Genomic DNA, 16499 nt, shown 5'->3' on the forward strand with positions numbered 1-16499 from the left:
TTTTCTAAAAGAAGAAAAAATTTTTTAAAGCTAGATTCTGATATGTCACGGTTTTTATAAGCTGTATGAAAATAAATAGAAAACACAACATAAACAAATGTTGATAGAAAATTGATGCTTTATCTTATCTTGCAAATAAAAATGTGCAGAGAAGATATGTAGTATGGTCATGGTTCTAACATAGCTTTGTTGATACCTCTGTTTCCAGTCTCAGTTTTGTCACTCTGGGTGACAAACAGGCGAAGGGTGGCTATCTGTATTGAATGTCTCTGAATATCTTCTGAAAAATATTGACCTCATCAACAGCTATTCACTTGATACTGAAGCCATATCCATATTCTTTCCAGTGAAGTGAGGAGTTATTAAATGATAGTGACCTTGGTCTGAACCCATCTTGAAGGAATTAGTATAAATATGAGTGAAGTTCAAGGGGGGTTGACAACAATCTATGTATCACTAGCATGTGGCTGTGCATAGACATATGAATTCAAGGAGTGTCTGGGTGAGTTAATAAAAGAAAAATCCATTGAGGACCACTAAATACATGTCAGTCTCTTTCTTTATAACCTTCTTTTCTGCCTTCCTCTGTAGCTGATGTTACTACGTTATGTTTTATTCAATTGTAGAAGTGAAACTTATTCTATTTATTTATGTTCTGTATGAATACATTATTGCATGAGTAAATAAATTATATACTAGGTATTGGTAGTCCATACAGCTAATCTGTCTCATAAATGCCCTTACACAGAATCACAGAATTGCAGGGCTTCGAAGGAACCTCTGGAGATCCTTGTGTTCAACCTTCCTGCTAAAGCAGTTCCTTAGAGCAGGTGGCAGAGGAAAGTGTCCAGGCAGGTTTTGATTATCTGCAGAGAAGGAGATTCCACAACCTCTCTGAGCAACTTGTTCCAGTGCTCTGTCACCCTCAAAAAGAAAAATTCAAGCACTTATTCTTGACGTTTAATTCCATTTATAATGCAATTCACATCGCCTTTTCTTGACAGTTAAATTTTTGGTGTACCAGGTAGGAGTTAAAAATAGAAGATATGTTTCTCCTTTCTTGGAGGTTATACCACCAATTTTCTTTATCAATCCTTTCTGAAAAAAATTATGAAGACAAACTATGACATTTTTTCTTTTTGACAGAACTTAGTGAAATGAAAAAAAAAACATTCTTAAACATGGCTTTTCTTGGTCTAGCATAGGAAGTACAGTCCTATTTATTTTTCTGTGAGTTGTAACTCATTGTAGGATAATCCCACAGATCTCCCCAGCAGAACAGTAATAATTTAAAAATGTTTCCATGTTCTTCAGTATGATCACAAGAATCTCTCCAAGGTAATAGTGAAAGATAACGACTAAGATTTGTTCAGTTCTTTGCTTTTTCTTGTACTTGTTGTGTAACACTGAACAGGAGTCATTGTTTTTTCTTAATTCCCTAATCTAGATGAAATATTAATGAGAAGTAGTGCTTTTTGGAAAGATATCTTAGTTCTTAAAGAATGTCCTTAGCTTTATAAATGTCTCCTACTAACCATATTTCTTTCTCTCTTTTATTTTCACTTAGATTCTGAATCTATTTGAAGTCATTAAGGATTCCAGATACAAAACTAATGAGCTGAGAGTCCAGAACAGAAAAGAACTTATTGACATATTGTCAACTCGGTGAGTTCATTGAAAGAGAAAAAATGATACTTACTCTGTTAACACAAACAGCCATGAATAAAGAGCCCTCATCATATGAAATTTTTACTCTAATCTTTGGAAATATTTTATTTTTAGGAAGTATTGAGAACACTCTACAGATGTTAAGTATACTGTCTTTTGTGCACCAACTATCACGTGGGCTGCTACAAGGCCAAGCCATAGTTCTGAGTTTCTAGACATCATTTCACTTATTTTTAACCATTAGTTCATTAACTTAAATTTTAGTGAAACAACCAGTGTGGTCTGCCTTTATGCCAGTGTCACTGCTGGGGATGAAATGCTTGGAGCATATGTTGCTTTGGCTGTCACTGGCGTTTTAAAGTTTTCACTGTGAGTTGCTGTATCCAAGCGATTTTCACTTGATGCTACTCTCTGTAATAGTTATGTATTGTGGTTCTCTGAGCCTCAAATTCTCCCTGGGCAAATCCTTTTGAAATAAAAAAGACATGTACTTGCTATTCTCCATGAGAATCATCCTAATAAGTGCTTTAGTTAAAGATGGTATAAAATAAAACTTGGAAATCTTTTAATTGAGAAATTAAAATGGTGTGGCTATCGTCCTCATACTGTCTGAAAAGGCCTTTGTTCCAGGTGACTTTGCGTTTTCAGATGATTGTGGTACAACTGGGCTTAGTGGCAACTGAAATGATTGTGGTAACAAAATGATTGTGGTAACAAATGAGCTTTTAGAACTCATCTTTTATGTGCCTTCCAAATGCATTGTGATCGCATAGCGTAACCCAATCTTCTTACCATTTTTAAGCACTTTGAAGGGAATAGATATCTTTTGAAGTACTTTTTACGTTATTAGTACATTATTTGCACTTAATTTTAGTTTCAAAGTTGATTCATGCAAACTCATTAGTTGAAGTTCATTTCATTTATTGTGGTATTTTTCTGAGATACTCCGGTATGTCTGACCTGGTGCTATTTTGCCATCCAAAGATAAATGTGGTTAATTTTGAATGCTTTTATTTATTTATTTATTTATTTGTTTGTTTGTTTTTAAATGGACAATAGCTTAATAAGAAACTACAGCTCAAGGAACATTTGTTCTTTGACTGAATTGCCAGATTTCTCATTTGTGTTTATATAATGAGCAATTAGTTCATCAGATGACCTCATTGCTGTGTCATTTACTGCAGTGCATATTCTTTTTGGTCAGAGTTTATCTTCTGTTCTATTAGCAACACCTAGGCTGAATTTCTGCGTAATTCATGTGCAAGTACAGCTGTGAACGTGTGCACGCTCTTGGAAGTAGATGCTTCCAATACTATTGCATTATGTCACGATACTGTGAATTCATCTGGCTTTCAGTTTTGAAACACTGACTTTAGCAAACATCTTCGACATTCACTGAGGTTGAATGTGTTTCCATACACATTTCTTGGTAACTTTGCTTTTATTCGCTTACGCACAGTTGTTTGTGAAGTTATATGTAGTTCATTTTGAATGTTTCTTGGAGTATTAAATGAATAGTTTGTCAGTGCTGAAAAATGTCAGCCCTTGAGAGATGAAGGGAAATGACAAAACAGTAATGGCATAATTTCACTGAAAAAATTCTTAATTAAGTCATTGATTGCTTGATTGTATTGTGGCTTCCAAAACATTGAAAATATAAACCTAAGGTGCCTTAGTTAGAAAGAAACACCTGCAGGTCCTCCCTCACTATATCTAAATTACTCTCCAACTTATGTTGAATTTATGGCAACCATACCTGGAACAGCTTAAAAGAGTTGTGATTGTCATAACAGCATATTCTACTACAATCACTTCTGTGGAAATGAACCCTCCCTTGTGTGATGGAAGCTGAAAAGGAACGTGAAAGTCTTTTGAGGATTTAGGTCATTTATCCACGTCTCATTTTGATGCTGTGCCAGGCAGGTTGCCTCCAACCTGAGGCAAAGCAGCTTTTTCCAGTGATGTTGCAATGGAAAAAATGAGCCACTGTGTTTGATCTGTCAGGCTGAGCAATAAAAAGCATGTAAAAATTTGCATGTATGTATGAGAATCTGGTGATTTGCATGGCAGATAGCTGGTTGCTTGGCTATATTGTTGCAATGTGCGTATGCTTACTTACTTTCCAAGCTGTTGAGCTGAGATCCCACCAGAGCCTAAACAAGGCTTCTACCGACTGTAATAACCTGTCTCCTCCCTTCTGTCTCTAACTATTTCCAGAGTTATGAGTTACGTATTTATCTCCTTTTTTCTTCATTCTCAAAATAGTCTAACTGCAATTCATGTCTACCTCCTGAGTGCTCAGTAAGTGCAGGAACAAGGATTCTTAACATCCTTCTCTTATAGAAAAGGACTTCCAGGTTTTATTTAGGAGATGTTCAGACCTGCTCAAAAGGTCAGGAAGTCCCAGAAGTCCCGGGTGTTTAATTCACTGCATGTGCAGAGTTGAAATTTTTAAAAAACATCTGAAGTCTGAATACCAAGGAGGCAGTTGATGCCTTTCTTTTGCTAGGATAAATGTTAAGCAACTGAGATTCTTTAGCCACAGTTTGATTCTGGAAGTGCGTACAAAGGAAACATTGGTACAATTGGTCAACGTTAAGGAATGCTGTTTTTTAAAAGAAAGCTGTGTCTTGGGAATTCTTGACTCAAATGACCTATAATTTAGGTTCTACTCACCACCTGCAGTAACCATGCCAGATTTTAAGGCAGTTAGATAAGCGTGGGGATTATAGAGCACTTAGAAAAAAATGACCGTTAAACAGCAGAGTTTTCAGAAAGGTTTGGAATGACCTATTCATCACGGTCAGATGTCCTGAGCTGAGTGAGAATTCGAGGTGGAGATGAATATTGTTTAAGACATAAATGTAGCCTGAAACAACAGCTCTGAGAGGTGTGAATTGCTCCATTCATTTCAGAAGGAATTTTCTCATCCCTTCTGTCCCCTGAGAGATCTGAAGAGGGAGGCACATCTGTCCTCAGCTCTTCACCCCAGTCTCTTGCATGATGCCTGCTTCCAGAATCTCAGCTCCTTCCACAGAGGACGCATGAAAGATAAGAAGGGGAGAGCAGGTTGGGGAGATAAATTTGTACAGCCATAAAGGCAATCAGACCTCAATAAAAGGGATCAGCAGATTGACCTCTCTGGAATGATAAGCGTATTCTGAAAGACCCGGCTCTCACACTGAGTAAGAAGAGGGAATTACAGGAACCAGCGCTAGAAATCTTGAGAAGGGGAGTGTTTTCATTTCCCATCTTATGTGGGGAAGTGAGTACAGTGCTGCAAAAACCAACGGGTTGTAGGATATTGACAAGGAGGTACCCCATGGGGCATTTTGTACTTGCTTTGCTACTGCTATTTCTGCTGTTATTCCTTTCCCATCTATGCTCCCCTTTCCTGCTGTGCTCTTTTTTTCCTGTCTTTATCTTCTTTCTCCACTTCCTACTGCTCCCCTTGTTTAGTTCTTTCTCCTTCCACTGCCCTTGTTTGCACATCTACATTTGCTTTAAAATATAATTAAAAAAAAAAAAAAGTGTTTCAGTGCCTGTTGCATCTTCCTCTTTGTTTAGATGATGTTTTCCCTAGATGGCAACAAAGTAGAACTCTGTCAGAAGCAAATTGCCTCCGAATGCACCCCTTTCTTGGATATGCACCAAGAGTCAAATTTAAATGACCCTACCTGGGTGGAGGTTAGATTCAATGGCTACTGCAGAGTCCCCTGGGACTCCCTGCTCATGTGAGAACTGACAGACTACAGAGTGTTTCGATTTTTATGTTTCCAGTGGAAACCTCTGGTTTGTGAGTTAGATGTACACCCATCCATGAGAACCAAATTTTAATTATGGCTTCCATCCCCCCACCACTTTTCCTCTGCTTTCACCTTTGTTTCCTCCGGAAATGAACAGTACCAGACAAAACATGGATTATTTTGTGTATATAAATAGAAACATGGATACACATGCTGTGACATACATGTGTATGTATGTAATTTGAGACACAGCTGTGCAAAAGATGGTGTAATGGCAGTTTTTGGAGAAGCTGTGTTAGTGAAGGGAGCTCAATCTGCTGACCTCCTTCGAATTACTCTGGAATTTGAACATTAATCCTACCCTGCACCACAGTAACGTAGACACATTTTAAGACAGTGCAGCTAAATGTGTAGCACAGAGTAGTTGGGAAATTAATCTCTAAGTGGAACCGAGTGTGTGAGGTTGTAGGAGTGCAGGGGGGAAGGGAAACAGCAGGCATTCTCTCAGCCTTTAAAGCAAAGCAGCTAGTGTAATAAGGAACACATAAATTCATCATGATTAGTGCTCCTGCAGCTAAAGCTAAATGAATCCATGCTGTCTAGAGAGCTAAGTTATTGTAGACTTGAAATCAGAAGCGTTAGGGCTGGAAACGACTCACAGTGGAACTTCCATTCCTAGCACTTACATTTTAAAGCCCTTATTCTTAACTCTGCACCACAGCTGCACGGTGTGTATATAAGCGTGAGGGGGAAAGGAATTAGTAAGAAGGAAGCACAGTGGAATCTGATCTCCAGTTAATGAGATCTTTGCTAAATTGTTTCCACCTAATAGCAGAAGGGGAGGGTGCCCGAAAGCCTGTTTGCGAGATGTTTAATTTGCTTGACAAGTGGTTAAACTCACGTTTTGTGAGACACCCCCAATGTCCGTAAACCACCTTCCTTATCAGCAGTCCTGCTGCTTCTTCCAAACCTAAAGCCCTGTGGGCTGAAGTCACTGTTGGTAACTTTACAGGAATGGATGTCTGAGTGCCTGCCTCTTCGGCAAGATAGGTGCCTGAAATCAGGAAGATGCTTGGGCTCAGTGAGAGCAGCTGGTGAGGTTTGCTTTCCCTCGTCATCTGCCTCACCTTTGGTGCATGGATGGCTTAGCTGTTTGGGAAGCTGCTTTGAAGCTGCCGTGATTTGTCTTAAAATTATTTGTTTTAAATTAGCATTAGTTTCACATTAACTTTAATGAATTGGACTGTAAGAGAGATCCTAAATGTCTCAAACTTTTCAACTGTGAGCTGGATAAGCTAATGAATATTTTATTTATTCTTATTTTTCTCATCATTTATTAAGACTTTCAGCTCTTTTAAAACGTGATTGTGAAGTTTGAGATCCTTTCTGTATATAAATCTGCTCTTTTTTTTTCTCTTTTTTTTTTCTTTTTTTTTCTGATAGCATACATTATTAGCTACAAGGCTGCTGAAATCATGGGAGATCTTTTCATTGATTTTTGAATGAATCTGTTAATATGACCCTTGTTGGATCTTTACTTCCCCAGAAATTAAAAGAATAGCAACAAAATCTATATAACATTATTCTTGTAATGCTTTAAGTGATATTTGTTTTCTAGTTGATTTCCATTTGTTTCCTTTGTTGTAATTGCAGAAGTTGCAGTCCTTTTGCTTGCTTGAGAAAAAGAGAAGAAGGCTTGGAAAAATGAGTACATTTCTAGTGTGTTTAGTTTAACATCTTCTGAATAATAGTAATAATAAAAACAATGAAACAAATTCTGGAGAATGCTGGGTTTTGCTACTTTAACACAAGTTTCAAGGTGGATTTTTGGTACATATACGTATCTAGGCTTTTTTTTATTATTATTTTTGTGGCTGTCACAGTCCACACTGTGCGGCCATTCATCCACAGATGTGAGACATCTTTTAAAGTAGTTGACATATCCATCAGCAAAATATGTCAGTAGAATCGTGTTGATCCCAAGGATGTTAAGTGTCTCTTGTAGTTTGCTGAGTGATTGCTTAGTAGCTGAGAAGTGACTAATTAGACACTGACATGGAGATGCTTACGAAGTAATGAATAACTAATTTGAAAACTCTGTGTATTTGCATTAGGGGATAATGATCTATTATTTGAATTTTCAATTATTTTATTTTATTTTATTTTATTTTGTATAGTATCTTCCAGAGATGCTAATGCAAGAAAGTATACAAGCTATGTAGGTTGCTCTGAAAGTAATGCCTCCTGTTATTTCCATGGAAAACAACAACATATACAGAGAGCACAATAATGCAGGGTAAATTCTCAGCTACAAAACACTACTTTTCAACATAGTCCCCACCATTAACTATGCATTTTTGTCGTGCTTATAAAAATCTGCACCAGTGGAGGTGACCCGCTGTTTCTGGCTGCTATGATGGTGTCATTGCTAGGAAAATGTTGCTCATGCAGTCCATCTTTCATCAGTCCAAAGAAATGGAAATCAGAGTGCCTTAATCCAGACTACATGGTGGGTGTGATAGGACAGTCCAACTAAGACTGGCAGTGTGCTCCATGGTCTTCAAATTGATATGGTGCCTGGTGTTACCGTGTTGCAAGAGAAAGGTTGTCTTCTTAATTGCCCTGGATCTGGAAGTTTGAGCCTTCAGTTGTGATGCAGCAGTCAGAATTGATGGTCTGTCTGGGTTCCAGGAAACCCAGAAGGATCACTCTTTTCCTACGCCAAAAGACACTGCACATCACTTTACCTGCCGAGGGCTGCATCTCAAACTTTTTCTTTGATGGGGAATTCACATCTTGCCACTTCACATTCCAGCTCATAGTGGTAACAACAGGTCTCATCTCTGGTAATGATGAGACCCTGGAAAATGTCACCTTCAGCCTGATATTGGTTCAATAGGTCGTGATGAATTTGCATATGGTGTTCTTTCTGTTCCTGTGTGAGAGTCTGTGGGACCTGCCTGGCACAAACTTTGCAGTATTCCAACATTGCCACTCTTGTTTCCAATGAAGCTGATAAATACTTCCCTTCTTGTAATCTGCTGATTTGCATGAATAGGCAAACCAAAACACTCTTCATTTTGTGGTGTGACAGCTGTGCATGACGTGTGGCTTGTCTTTCATGCTGCTCTTTCCACTGCTGAGAGGTACAGCCCACTGCCTCACTGTGCTCACATCCATTCTTTGGACTCAACAAGCATTGATGAACGTCAGTGGGTGCAGTTGTTTTTGTACGGAGGAATTCAGTGATGCACTTTTACTTCACCCACTTCCACGTAAGATGCCATTTTGTCAGTGCCCCTTTGCTGCCGTCTGTCACATAACATATTTATTTTGTGTAATGAAATATTGGCTGGAGTGTTCAACCTGTACTGCTACCAACAGAAGGTGGTGGGCCAGTGTAAAATTGGAAGCATGATTTTTGGGGCAGTCTTTTTCTATGTTAACTACCTCTTAAAGAGATTATTAGTGCTGAAGAGAGAAAAGGTAGGTATTTGAAACATAATGTAAACTCCAGTCATGCTGCAAAACACAAGGATGCTATGGTGAACTTGGAAGTGAAGTGAGGGTTTTTGTCATCATCTATGTAAATAAAACCAACCAATCAAAAATAAAAACTGTCACAGAATCCTAGATGTTGCAGTTATGTCTCCGTTTGGTTCAAATTGTTCTGGATTAATTACCACAAGCTTCCTATAGAAAACAGTATTTTGTTTCTGTAGTTGTTCTAAACTGACTTTGTATGGAATTGGATGGCTTTATTCTTTAGAGGAGTGTAAGAGAATTTACTTCCACATAGGATATAGCAATAACTGTGTTTCCTAGATAAAGTGGGATATATATAAGGAATGTACACAAAGTGGATTCATTCATGCTTTATAGATCTTTATTTCACTGAAAGCCATAAAACATACTTGGAAAGGGTGTCAGAAACAAAATGACTTTTCTGATATAACACGTAGCACCTCCTATGACAGCTCATAGATGACTGGCAGTACATGTTTGACAAGACCTGATGCACTGCAGATGAGGTGGACATCTGAGATGTGGTGACCACCAGTAAATGAATAGCTTAGACATTGTAGCTGTTTTTTGGAGCACGGAAAAGGCGAAAAATGTTTTTATAACATATTGTAAACACAGTTTGTATTTAGAAACACAGATTATATTTAAAGGAATGTTACTAATGCAGATTAAAGTGAAATCAGTTTGGTGCAGTAGAAGCAGGTTTTAAAGTCTAATGGAAATGGAAGCGTTTTCATGATGATATCCAAAATTATGTCACTTCCAGACACCTCAGCCTGATAACTTGCGTAGTAGAGTGCTGGTAAATCTTTTTGCCTTTAACCTCTTTCATCACAGCATCCAGAAGTTGTATGTTTTGCTGTGGCCTAATTTTTAATAATCTGAAGAGCCATTGCTTCAAGATTATTGAAGTTTATGGCGTATCTTATGAGTTTCAGTAGCAATTATTGGAACAGAGAAGGGAGTTTAGGTCTTGTTTTTCAAGAAACAACTACATTTGTGGTTTGTGAAGGAAATAAGGTAAGAGGCCTTTTTTTTTTTTTTTAAATTTAAGTTTTAAACTTTTGGAGGCTATTCCTTGTATGGCTCTATAGTGGTTTTTTGATTACCTGACTGAGTGTATAGTTTAAATTTGGAGTTCTTTCTTTAATGGAGCCTACTGAATTTAAAAATGTAGGAAAAAAAGGCACTTAGTAGGATTTCTTCCTGTGAAGTAGCATTTTCATTAGTTCAGCTCATGATACATTTTCTGCTCTTACAGCTTTTTTAAGCCTGAAATATCCTTAATGTTAACTGTTGCAAAATCTGATTCCTCATTTATGTATCACAACTTCAGTAGCTTCCCAAGAACTGTGCAGAGTCCTACCTAAAATGCAAATAAAACACCATGGGGGACCACTACCTGCTTTCAGTGAAGAAAAGCTTAGTACAGGCTTTACAATAAAGATTGCACCAATTGGTTTGTTCTCCATTTTTTTCCCCAACTCTTTTCAAAATGAGTATGAATTCATATATCATTCAACACCTAAAAGTAAACTACTTTGAACATGTAAAATACTAGTAAGAATCGGGAGCAGCTAAACTACATAATTGAAATGATTATACAAATAAATCATAGGCAATTTAAATGGCATTTTTGTGATTATGTCTATAGCAAAGCATTTTAAGAGGGAAAAGGGATTCATCTGGAAACAAATAAATTAAATCACCTGTTTAAGCTCTCCTGCAGTGACTTGGTATCATTGAGGTTCTATGAAGATAGACCATTTTTTAGCCTTTTATGTATTTGCAGCAGTGATTTGATGTATATACATACATCAATGTATGCTTTCCCACTGAAAGACAGATGACATTCTAAATCTTTTAGTTTAGAAAAGATTATCTAGGGAAATGCAGGAGGTAATATCGAAGCATGTGGTGTTTTAAAACAAGCAATAAAAGCAAAACTTTATCCAGGCCTCACAAATTCCTGCCGATAGATATTTCTATTTTCAGGAGAGAATTTCAGCCTTTTACTGCTCTTGGAAGTTTATGTTGTCTATGCTTGATATTCTGGAGCACTGAACTGCTATCAGTGAATATTTAGTAACCTAAACTGCAGGCAGTGTGCATTTTTAATCCGTGTCTTATCTTCTATCAGATTTCAAAGCAGTATTTTTCCCTTACTAATGAAAAACAGGTATCACAAAATCACAGAATATCAGGGATTGGAAGTGACCTTTAATCCCATTTAAATTGGAATGTCCTTTAATCCCAAACTATTTTTTTTAAATTAGAGTCTTATAAGCTCTTTTTTTTTATAAAAATGTAATAATGTTCTATTTTCTTGAGAAATTGTATTTCATTGTCTTTACAATACACTTTGCGTACATACTCATTTATTCTGATTTTCTGTGTTATTACTCCTTAAATTTCTACCACTATTATTTTCATCTTCACACCTACTAAGGAGGAGAAAAAATTCTATTTCTGAGGAAGTGCAGTACAAAACTTGGGTGTTTCCTATTTATAGAGAAAATTGTGTTGGATATTGGGATTAACTCCCACAAAGCATGGATAAGTCACTTCTGCATGGGAAGAAAGACATTTCCAGTAAAGCTTGGATCCGTACTTATGCCATGTATTAAATAAAGTCAACTCATTGCTATCATTACTTTCTTTTCTTTATTCTGAGCATCATTAGAATCTGAGTAGTCTTCAGCAGATCTCTGTACATAGATAAAAAGATAATTTGTAAGTTTTCTTTGTAATGATTTAATTTTTTTCATGCCTTAGGGAGGAGCTTGGTCTTTGTTTACTTTGACCTATTTCTCTTTGAAACTTTAAAGTTGTTTTTGCATAAGAATATACTGGAAATATAGCTGAAGGCTACTGATATTGTTCCAGATAAGATTTGGTTGAGCAACAGATACTGGTAATTCAAGAGATCAAGATTTCTACTAATTTCATTTCTGTTGGTCCTTTGTACTGCACCCCATTTCTTTTCAAGTTTGTTCCTATCACGATGGAGATCTTTCCTGTCTAATAACATGGCCTACCTCTGTGTCATTTAGGAACTCCAAATAAGTTCATTTGCTTCAAAATTCCAGAAAGCTACAGAAAATGCTGTCCCTCAGTAAATGGTAGTGCTTCAAGGGTGTGTTTTCTTCACATATGTAACTCTGCCAAGCAAATGAGAGAAGGAAACGCAGCAAAAGAGGAGAAATGCAGTAGAGTAGTGCTACCAGTCTGAAAATGAATGCTTAAGAAAAATAAGCTAAGCTTTGTGTGTATGACAAAAGGACAAGAAGGTCTCCATTCACCAGCATAGCCACAGCGTGTATTTGCTGAACTGGATATCCTTAGGATAGATTATACAATCATGAGGCAAATAAACATGTAGTCAATGTTGTTATCTGACCAAAAAATGTGGCTGTTAGTCCTGACATATGTTTTGGATGTAATGAAGGAAAAACACTGTGGTGCTTTAAATCAGCTTTTATTGAACAGTGTTGCATGTTAGACTATACCCACTTTATAACTTTTTTTTGTTGTTAAATATGTACATGAAAGAAAACAAATGTGAAGCACATTACTGTAATTAAGGACTGGGGGGAACCCGTTGATCCTTATTTGAAACTGCTGATAAATTTAGCTTTACATCATCACTGGATTTCTTCAGATGAGTAGATAGAAGTCAGTTCAGCTAAGTTCTTTCCCCCGTGGCCTTGGATTTGCATTTCTGAGGAACACATGTAGTACATTTTCATTATGGTATTGACTGGGAAGAAATCAGTGGGGAAGGGTATGGGAAGCTGTGAGAGGGGGAGGAGAGATTCTATACCTTTTTCACAATCTGAAGCACTGAGTCGAATCCACATGCTTCTTATTTATTCTTAGGTTTTCAGAAAAAACAACTGTCGAGTGGTTGCAGCTCTTTGAAGGTAGTGGAGTTCCATACGGTCCAATCAACAACATGCAGCAGGTATTCTCGGAGCCTCAGGTTGGTTTCCAACATGTCTTTTCTGTGCATTATTGCACGTGTTTCACAAATTCTAAGTAATGATCACTTTTCCTGTCACTCAACCTCATTTCAGCTATTTTAAAATGGAATTTGAAACTTTTACTGGGGATTGAACGTAACACAAATGAGATGTTGTAATAAGAAATAAATACAGACCTCTGAATTATTTATATGCTTGGGAACACAGATGCTGCCATGATGTTTTAAACCATAGGTATTCCATGTCTTGAATGGCATTTCAGAAATGTCTGATAAAGGAAGGAAAGAAACTGTAGTGTTTAGTAATCACATTCTGTCAGATACGTATTTTCTCTTTTCTGCACGTTCACTCTGAATATCTATTCAGAAAAGTACCTTTCTGGTTGCCCACAATCAATCACTGTTGTGTACAGAATATGGATAACTAGAATTTTTAGTTTTTAGGGGGAAAAGAAAATGAAGTACAAAAATCTAAACAATATTCTTGCTTTCTAGCTTAGCTAGAGTTAGGATACCTGCATATTCACTGATTCCTCCCCTTCTGTTGGGATAAAGGGCCTAACAAACTGTCTTGAAGAGTGTAAAAGTAGTTCCAGCTTTTCTATTCTGTGATTAATCTCCTTAAAATTAATTTCTAATAATGTAGGTAACAAGAAATGGTTGGCTGTTGAAGAGGAGGGGAAGCCAAACTTTTCTGTCCCTTGTCTGTTGTCGAGAAGTGTTTGTCAGGAGTGCAAATCAAATTGTAGTTTTTTGGAAAGGCCAGGCAAATCTCTATCCTAAAGCAATATATTTATTATATACATTTGTTATAAATACATTTATTGTACTTTTAGAAGTATAAACCAACATTTATTAGGCCACCATGAGGACAGAAATGTCTTTCTCAGATAAAAGCACTCCTTTACCTTAAAATGATTTAGTACTGTGCTGCAGAGTTTGCATGGGCCAAATTTTTCACTTCATAACTTCCACAGGGATTAAAATTCAGCTTTGAAGAACATACAGCTAGAGCCTTTATTTTGCTCAGAACATGGCTGTCTTGGCTGTGCCTGGGGCGACATTAAAAAGATGGTCTGTGGGGATTTTTTTGGTGAAGCATCAAACTTTAAGAAGTTGGTTCCACTATGAAACTGCTTTTTAAAAGGTCATATGTTGTGGTATGGCAACCTCCCAGATTGAAATAAGATTGGCTCAGTTACCCTGTTACACTCTAAGTAGACTTAGAGTTCATTTAAATATTAAATAACCTGACAGAGTTAGCTTGTCCACAAGGTATTACAGTGCTTTGCAATAAAGGTTTTTCAAATCATCTTCCCATAGAAGGGCGTACTGATTTGTGTGTGTATGGTGGGCTTGTTTGTTTTTTATTCTGTATAAAACTACTTGAAAATGTTGTCATTTCTGCACCATTCTGTGAAATAAATGGCACTCAGTCACCGTGTTCCTATCACTGTTGGAAATGAAATAAGATTATATGTGTTAATGTTGCATGTTATACTTGTGTTTGATTTCTGGGGCTGCCTTCACACACACAGAATGGCCCGGGTTGGAATTGGCCTCAAGGATCGTGAATTTCCAACCCCCCAACACAGGCAGGGCCACCAACCTCCACATTTAATACTAGACCACTTCCTAAAGCATTTTCTGTTGTTGTTCTGTTTTAGCAAAGGGAAAAAAAACCAAAACTAAACAGAAAAACCAAAAAACCCTACCGACTTCTTTCCTTTTATTTCTGGAAATAGGAAATTTGTTGACATCTTAAGGTATCTTATATAAAGTCATATAAAGTAAGTAAATATCTTTATATAAGTGAAGTCCCCAACCCATCTTTAAATATCTGAGAGGCCATTCAGGTCCAGCAGCTTTTTGCCATTGCACTTTGTTGAGTGTGCCTCTACCTGTTCATCTTTCTGCTGTTGCACAGACAGCACACAGCTGGGATAAACACACATACTTGCATATAGCTTTGCTCTCTTGTAAGCTCGTCTATAATTTTGGTTTCTTAAGCCTTGATAGTGCATTGGGTCAGTGTCTAAGTTTAAGGAGAAGTCTGTCTCAACATCTGAGAATGTGGAATCCAGGTGTCCTCTGCACTGTGAAGTCCCAGTTAGAGCAGGGAAGGAATGGCTCATACCAATGAGAACATGCTATAATAGCAGCAAGATTTTTCTTACGTATAAAACTCAGCTCAATCGTTAAGTTCTCTATATCATTCTCTATAATGATTCATTGTAATGTTTTTGTTTGATTTGCTTTTGGTTGTTTTCCCCAGACTCAGTTTAGATCAGATAATACATTTCTAGGAAAGCTGTCGCTTAGCTTGTAATTAAAAGTCTTAAAAATACTGTGTAACTGCAAAGGTAAATACTTATACCAAGCCCAATACACTTCAGTATAGATAAACTTTCTGATAGATGGTGGTTAGATTTAGTTGAGCTCTTCCATTTTGGTGTTAGCTAGCAGAATAGGATCTGAATGCAATTCCATTTTTTAATTTATTGCCACTGTCTTCCTACTAATCTACAGATTTTGTTAAGCTGTAATGAAGTCATCATTCATTGTAAGCACAATCTGGCATGACTAGTGACCAATTGTAGATGAAATCATAGAATCATTAAGGTTGGAAAAGACCTTTAAGATAACCTAGTCCAGCCATCAGCCCATCCTCACCATGTCCACTAAGCACGTTCCTTAGTGCTGCTTCTACACATTTCTTGAGTGCTTCCAGGAACAGTGACTCCACTGCTTCCCTAGAAAGCCTGTTCCAATGCTTGACCACTCTTTCTGAGACGAATTTGTTCCTACTATCCAATCCAAATCTTCCCTGGCACAGCTTGAGGCCATTGCCTCTCATTCTATCACCAGTTACCTGGGAGAAGAAACGGACTCCTTGTGCCAGCTCAGCTCTTAGTGATGTTTCCAAGGGTGCACACAGCTGGAGCCAGCCAGAGACAGAATCTTTAAAACTGTTGGAATAATGCAGAGAAGGAATGGAAGCAACTTTAAGGAGGTAGGAAGGACCAGCTAAAGGAGATGACTGAAATGATCTAATGGAACTGAATCAGCTGCAGGTGTGTTGTGTTTTCAAATTTTATTTTATTTTAACTAACCCAGAAGACCAAGAGGAGTTTGTATAACTTCTATAAACCGAGATAAAACAACACATTTTTTTATCCCAAGACATATTGTTAATGTCATTACAGCTTCAATCATACTGACAGTAAGCTGCCAAAAAACAGGGATATATATATATATGTTTTTAACTATGCTGAAGTGCCAGGTGATACTTTTTTTTTTTCCCATGAATGGAATGAAATGTCCACTTTTCCCACCATTTGTAATCATTTATTCATTTGTGAAGCTAAAATAGATACCACAGGCAGTTGTACTGCTAAGTAAATCAGTCTGTGGATAGAAGTGTGTGCTTGTATGTGTGGTTGTGCACGTATGGTTAAAGGGGCTGAGAGAAAAAGGGGCCAACTTGGTAGTAAAGGAGACAGTTTTCTTAAAAATGAGAGGGAGGAAAAATTCATAAAAATTCTTACAAACTTTTAATAGCACAGTATAAACTATTT

General features: G+C 37.2%; 1 protein-coding gene across 5 annotated transcripts in view; it reads left to right on the forward strand.

Annotated features, from left to right (window-relative positions):
* SUGCT (succinyl-CoA:glutarate-CoA transferase) overlaps positions 1-16499 on the forward strand; it is a 358596-nt gene that overhangs the window by 118980 nt on the left and 223117 nt on the right. For 4 of the 5 annotated variants that reach the window (XM_031554006.1, XM_019616695.2, XM_031554005.1 and 1 more), the window contains 2 exons: positions 1568-1665; positions 12819-12921. In XM_031554006.1, coding sequence (XP_031409866.1) covers positions 1568-1665; positions 12819-12921 — 201 coding nt within the window. The remainder of the gene's footprint in view (positions 1-1567; positions 1666-12818; positions 12922-16499) is intronic. The other variant, XM_031554007.1, reaches the window with a different exon arrangement.

Source organism: Meleagris gallopavo, chromosome 6 (assembly GCF_000146605.3).
Source record: "Meleagris gallopavo isolate NT-WF06-2002-E0010 breed Aviagen turkey brand Nicholas breeding stock chromosome 6, Turkey_5.1, whole genome shotgun sequence".
Classification (NCBI taxonomy): Eukaryota; Metazoa; Chordata; class Aves; order Galliformes; family Phasianidae; genus Meleagris; species Meleagris gallopavo.